Source organism: Centroberyx affinis, unplaced genomic scaffold (assembly GCF_046629955.1).
Source record: "Centroberyx affinis isolate AG114_WGS23_722 - 3 ecotype Tasmania unplaced genomic scaffold, CSIRO-AGI_Caff_v1 ptg000844l_1, whole genome shotgun sequence".
Taxonomy (NCBI): Eukaryota; Metazoa; Chordata; class Actinopteri; order Beryciformes; family Berycidae; genus Centroberyx; species Centroberyx affinis.
This window is the reverse complement of record NW_027279440.1, coordinates 86,412-93,169: the sequence shown is the minus strand read 5'-3', so window position 1 is coordinate 93,169 and position 6,758 is coordinate 86,412. Positions and strand designations below refer to the sequence as shown.

General features: G+C 46.6%; 1 protein-coding gene across 1 annotated transcript in view; it reads right to left on the bottom strand.

Annotated features, from left to right (window-relative positions):
* Positions 1 to 403: 403 nt before the first annotated feature.
* LOC139645322 (protocadherin-16-like) overlaps positions 404 to 6,758 on the bottom strand; it is a gene marked incomplete at its 5' end in the record, with an annotated part of 74,569 nt that continues 68,214 nt past the window's right edge. The window contains 8 exons of the mRNA XM_071521013.1: positions 404 to 2,451; positions 2,585 to 2,994; positions 3,087 to 3,258; positions 3,514 to 3,655; positions 4,412 to 4,698; positions 5,017 to 5,147; positions 5,835 to 5,986; positions 6,153 to 6,364. Of these exons, the coding sequence (XP_071377114.1) occupies positions 404 to 2,451; positions 2,585 to 2,994; positions 3,087 to 3,258; positions 3,514 to 3,655; positions 4,412 to 4,698; positions 5,017 to 5,147; positions 5,835 to 5,986; positions 6,153 to 6,364 (3,554 nt within the window). The remainder of the gene's footprint in view (positions 2,452 to 2,584; positions 2,995 to 3,086; positions 3,259 to 3,513; positions 3,656 to 4,411; positions 4,699 to 5,016; positions 5,148 to 5,834; positions 5,987 to 6,152; positions 6,365 to 6,758) is intronic.

Here is a 6,758-nt window from a genome sequence, read left to right as displayed (position 1 = left end):
CAACCCTGGCACACGGTCCACTTCTGTACACTGACACTGAGACTGACAGAAATCCTTTAAGGAATGGAAATCTTCTACCTGGAGAAAGGTGGAGTATGCTCTTAGTGTTTATGTTCCAAAATTCACATCTGGAATTCCTGGAAAGTAGTATCTTTCACTGACAGAGACCAGTCAATGGTCAAAACGTGGTCAGCCATACTTCTATGGAAACAAATGTCACTATTTGGAGATTTGTGAGAGTGTCATTCTTATGCTAAAAACTTTCTCGTAGTATTTCTGAGAAAGACAATAAAACTGACACCTTCACTTGCTCCTTCCATGAAAAAGCACAGCCCCCTTCTATCATGCTTCATTCAGGTTGTCTGCCATATTTTTTTCCTCAAATTGTTTCTAAACTTTGCTCTCATATCCTCATCTCATGGTCGGGGCTCTGGTCCAACGAGGGCTCCCTGGTGCTGATCATGGATGCTGAGGGGCCCTGGTTGACTCCGAAGGGAGAAACGGCTGGTGATCGAGCTGCCAGCGGGGAGAGAGAGGGGGAGAAGCTAGGGGACATGGCTGCTGAGGAGATAGAGCCCTCATGACTGATAGGGGACCTGCGGAGTGAGGCCAAGTGGGGGAATGTCCGTCCAATCACAGGGACCTTAGGGGGAACTGACATGGCCCCTGGGTGGGCCACCGCTGTGATGAGTGGCGGAGGGTCAATTCTAGGTTTGGGATCCATTTTGGGCTTGGGCTGGAAGGGCTGGCGCGGGTTCTGGCTCGCCTGGGCTGTTTCATCTTTCAGCCTGGCGATCTCTGTGAAGACGTTAGCTAGAGGCTGGAACTGAGGGCACCAGTTGAGCAGGTAATCCCAGTTATAGCTTCCACGCAGCTCCTCGTCACTGGCAACGATAGCTGTGAGGGAGCCATCCACTGAAGGTTTACCATCCTCAGGGAAAGCGTAATCCTTGGGCAGGGAAATGTTGAGACCGCGGCCTACTCCCAGGTACCCACCTCCCTCATCCCTGTAGACCGGGAGCTGGCCAGAGAGCAAGGTCCCACTGAGACTGCCTCCCAGTTTCTTTCCTTTGAACCAGGTGCTGCCCTCCAAGGCTGCAGGCTCACAGGAGATATCAGAGAGCTGGTCAGCATCCTGCTGGATTCCTGAGTCTGGCCCTCTGGCGGAGATGTGCTCCTGCATGGATGAGGTGATGGAGGCGACTCGGGGGTATTCGTTTATCATCCTGATCTCATCATCCTCCGCTGCCTCAGCCGATCCTCTCCCACTGGAGTGAGATGGGTCCAGAGAGCCCCCTCTGGTGTAGGGACCCCCGCCTGCCCCACCTTGATCTCCAGCGTAGCCCGGCAAGGTCTGGTGGTAGATCCTCTCCCCCCCTGGGCCTGACTTGGATTCATCCAGCTTCTGGAGGGCAGTTCCTGAGGCAACAGTCCTGTTCCCTGCATCCTGGGCTTTCTTCCTCCTGCGTGACTTGACGAGGAACACCACCACGGCCATGACCACAAGCAATACGATGACCCCAAGGGACACGGCAATGATGCTAATCAGCAGGATGTTGACATCAGCAGCGAGGCCAAAGTTGGTGTTGGTGACGTCAATGGAGATCTGGGCTGTAGTGGTGCGAGATGTATCCAGGGGGCTGTGAGCCGTCACATCCAGGGTCATCAGCCTGGTTTCCCGCTTGGTCCGGCCTGAGCCACTGCCACTGCTGCTGCCTGAACTGTCCATCTTGAGCAAGATCACCCCAGTGGTTTTGTTCACCTCGAAGTATGGAGAGATGGTGGGAAGAGAATAGAGCACGATACCATCCACCCCTCCATCCTCATCATTGGCCTGGACCTGGCCGATGCTCTGGCCCTTCTTGGCTCCCTCTGGGACTTCGAAGGAGAAACCAGAGGATGTGAAGAGTGGGTCATACTCATCCTCACCTGTGATGAACACCTGTACAGTCACAGTGGCTGAGTGGTTGCCTGAGTCCACCGCCAACGCAACAAAGTTAAAAGAGTTGACCTTCTCAAAGTCAAAGGACATTTTGGCTCTGAGTTCTCCTGAGTTCTGATCCACAGTGAAGCTCTCTTTTCCTGTCCCAGACCGCTCCACTATGTAGTACTTCAGCTGCCCGAAAACCCCTGTGTCGTGGTCTATAGCGTGGAGGACAGTCACCGCTGAGTTTGCTGGCTGGTTCTCTCTGATACTGGCTGTTAGGATTTCCACAGGGAAGAACGGATGATTGTCATTTACATCTTTCACCTCAACCGTGACTGGAGCCAGGGCAAAGTGGCCCTGGCCATCTGTGGCCTGGATGATGACAATATGGGCAGACCGGTGCTCACGGTCGAGCGGTCGCTGAAGCCGCAAGGCTCCGGTCCATTGGTCCACAGTAAACAAGTCCACTTCATCACCAGAGCTGATAGTGTACTGGACCTCAGCGTTGGGAGTTGAGTCTGGGTCTGTCAAAAGGAAAACAGAGTACCATTAATTAACTGAGAGAGAGAAAGTAAGAAAGAGAAAGAGTCAGAAATAGAGAGAGAGGGAGAGACACAGAAAGATGGCTGGACAAAGAGGGAATCCCTTTTTTCTCACCTGTGGCAGTCAGTCGTATGATCTCAGTCCCAGCGGCAGCCCCCTCGCTCAGTGACACAGTGTAATCCGCTCTGCTGAACACTGGTGGGTTATCATTCACATCACCAATAGTTATCACCGTGGCAACACTAGAGCTCCGCTGTGGCACACCGCGGTCTGACACCACCACGGTGAGATTGTAGAGCGGCTTGGCTTCAAAGTCAAGCCCCTCGGCCAGTAGCAGCGTTCCGACAGTTTGAAAGCCCCGCCCCTCCAGGAAGCGCACACTGCTTTCGATCTGGAATGCATTCCCTTCATTCCCGTTGGCGATGGCAAAGTCGAAACCGCAGTTTTCGCGGGACAGGTCACTGTCAAACGCCTCAAGAGTCAGAATTGTAGCTCCTGGGATGGTGTCCTCAGAAACCGTAGCCCTGGAAATATAAGAACAGTCATTACACAAAAAGACAGTTAATGTGACACCATTATTTCACTGCAGTCTGAATTCTGCTGAACATAGACTGACCTGTACTCTGATTGGTGGAACACAGGAGCGTTGTCATTGACATCAGAGATTTGGACCTGGACAGTGGTGAGGGAGGAGAGCATAGGGGAGCCTCCGTCCCGAGCCTCAATGACAATACTGACTGACGGACGCTCAGGGTCAAACTCAGCTCTCTGATTGATGAACAGGGTTCCTGGATATGTAGGGCAGTGAGAGGGAGTCAGACATAGACATCACAACCTATTTAACCTGTCAACATTTAGATGAACTATATCAGATACCGCATTATCCTTTAAAAAGGCATGTTCGTGTTCATGCATATCTCGATTGTAGCATAGGAAAATGACAGAGTGAGCTAAAATGTTTCAGGATTTCCATTCTGAGGTGAGGTGTCTCTGTAGTTATTTTAATGAGTCTAGCAGTACGAAAGAGAGCCAAGTCTCTGTACCGTTGCTCGGGTCAATGAAGAAGCCCTCCTGGGTTGATGACATCACTCTGTAGGTGACCTTTCCATTCTCTCCGGAGTCTCTGTCAGTTGCTGTTACCGTGACAACAGCACTTCCCGGTGGAGTGTGCTCAGGCAGGGTTACCTGGGGTGCAAAAAATACATAAAAAACAACAACTTGACAAAAGAAAAACACGAGCCAACAATGGAACACATTAATACTCAAATTCCCAAAACTGATGGTGGGGAGGTCAGCTTGCTGTAAACTAATAGAGGGGAAATTTGCGTTTTATATCTTAGTTCCTGTTTTTCCTGAGCCTGTGCTAATGCTGAGGTCATTTCCTGAGACTGAGCAGTAAATATTACAAGTTCATCTTTGCAACTTTTCCCCAGTCATGATTAGGCAGTTAACTTTTATCACCCCCACTGCGTGTGTGTGTATGTGTGTGTATTTGTATGTGAGTGAGTGCATGTGTGTTTCTGCAATATGTATAAGTGCATTTTTTTTTCTTTCATCATAAAGCAGACTGTTGGAAAGAAATAGCTTCTGAAGTAAATTTATTTCCCTATCACACTTAACAAGGTGTGAAGACCTTGGGAAGTTAAACACACTTTTGTTTTTTTTTTGGGGGGGGGGGGGGGGGGTTGTGCATTTACACACACACTGCAAGTGCTCTGCAATGGACCAGTCAGATTTCTTCCTACGCTGTACTTCAGTAAAACATGCAAGCAAAAAGCAAGACAATAATAAATATCACACATCTGTATTTGAAGGTATATTTGTGAACAATCTAAAATCATAAACAATTATGTCAATAGCGCAAATGTAGCAGTTGGGTACAGTGAGTGTATGTGATGTGTTGATGATGAATAGTGAATACTGATTGACAGGACATGCTACCTGATAGAGATCTTGGGTGAAAGTAGGTGCATTGTCATTGATATCCTCCACCAATATGGTAATGTTAGCCTCAGTCTGGTGCTGGCTGTCTGTCGCTCTGACAGTCAGGGTGTACCAGGTCTTCTCCTCAAAGTCCAGCGGGGCAGTGAGGGACACACCTCCACTGTAGCGGTGGATCCCAAACCTGCCTAAAGCAGATGGGTCCAGCTGCAAGGAGTAGGAGAGGGCAGGACTGGAGTCTACATCATTACCGGTCACCAGGGTGATCTCTGTGCCAATCAGTGTGTCTGACAGACAGAGAAAGAGATACAAAGAAGTGTTAGTTACATTTAACTTTCTGTAGATAACAGAGCGTGGAATTTCTTTCCTCTGGCTGGCTTTTGTAATTGTCAAGCTATTAACTTTCAATTTATAGTAGGTTATATTGCTACATCAGAACTAAAGTTAATTATAGTTATTTTCGTGACCCTGGTGAACAACTGTACATCATCAGATCTGGACAGGGTATTTGTTCAGTCAAAAATGTCTGTTTTGTAAATTGAATGCATTTGGTATACTGCAAAGGGAGAACAAAAGTCCTGGAAGTGAAAGTGTAGTGTACTTACTCTCTGGGATGCGGATCTCCTGGGGCAAGGGAATAGTCGGACTGTTGTCATTCTGGTCGACAATGATCACTGTCAATGTGGCTGAACCAGCCAATCGTGGACTGCCTCTGTCAGTTGCTGTGACTACTAACCTGTGGGCGGGAAAAACAAAAATCAATATTGCTTTCTGAGAAAACTTCTTTCTTCTGTTATTGCCTCCATGTAATTACAAAAGTTCAAAGGGAACTTCAGAGCGGTGAGGATAAGAGGAGAGTTATATATATCTCTCCTCTCTCCCACTGAAAAATGGGCAAAGGAAAACACTTTGACATATATAGAATGATGTATTATCTTTTGGGAAATACAATACATTAAATACTCAAGCAGTTTGATGCACTTTTTGACTTACATGTTGATATATATCCAAACAAAGCAATGACCAATGCATTGTTGGGAAAGCAACACATGGAACGATATGAAAATGTCGCAGTAAACAGCTGTTGATTTACAGGGTTTGAAATTGCAGCTTGGCTATCTGATCCATCTGGCATGCAGATATCTGTTTGCAATGATGTGTGTCTTTTCAGCACAACCTATAAACCTCACCAGCTATCTAAACACAAAATAGCTGAGTGAAAGAGATTCATGACACATGTGCTATGTCTGTCTTTTGTCTTCTGTATATGTTTACCTGCATTTAAACATAATGCACTTTTTCTGTACAACTCTGTGTACCACTGTGTCATGCATTTACTCTATGCAAAGGATATATCCATCCTCAAGACATGCAAATAAAAAAGTTCTCGGTTAGGTTCAGGCAACCGCAGATCTGTTCTCACTTGGTCTGGGTCCAGATCTCACGGTCCATGATGGCCGCTGTGGTGATACTTCCTGTCACCGGGTCGATCTTGAACAGGCCGCTCATGCCTGATGTCTGGATGGAGTAGGTCACCTGACCATTCTGGCCCTGATCCACATCCTCAGCAACCACCTGGGGGGAGACAGAGGGGAGAGAAGAAAAGGAGGAATGGTGAGAATTTATTTTTCCTGCATTGCAAAATATAAGTTCCAAGACCCATGTTCCAGTGGAACCAAATATCTTTGTGCGTTGGCATCAAACATTGTGCAGTTCATATGAAATCATGTATAATCAATACCTGTATGATAGGCATTTCATATCCCTGTGCCTCTCTCATGTAGGCAACATAATTCTGCAGCTGGAAGCGAGGGAGGTTGTCATTGACATCCTGCAGGATCAGGTTGACAGCCATGAAAGAAGTGGAAGACACAGTTTCAGCCTTCACCACTAGACGGAGTCGGGGGGTGTCCTCAAAATCCAGCCCCCTGGAGCTCTGCACCCAGATCTCACCTGGGAGACATGGAAGAAAGATAGGAAGTAAGTAAAGCTTTTTTTTATTATAGCACTTTTTAAAACACACTGTTACAAAGTGCTTCACATAGCAGAAAAGTGGCAGAAGACACAAAAACAATAAAAGCAAGTTAAAACAAACATATACGAACAAAATGGACATAAAAACAAAGATAAAACTTAAAGGCTAGCCTATGAAAATGCAGAAAATATAAACACAAAGAAAATTATTTAAAAACAAACAAACGAACAAACAAAACAAATATAACTACTAATCAAATGAGGGATAAAAATGAAGATGATGTGTGTATGGATATTGGTACATTTTAATCCACATATCTATATTAATCTAAACTTAAATTCTCATTTTATGGGAAATATTACTTGAATGACA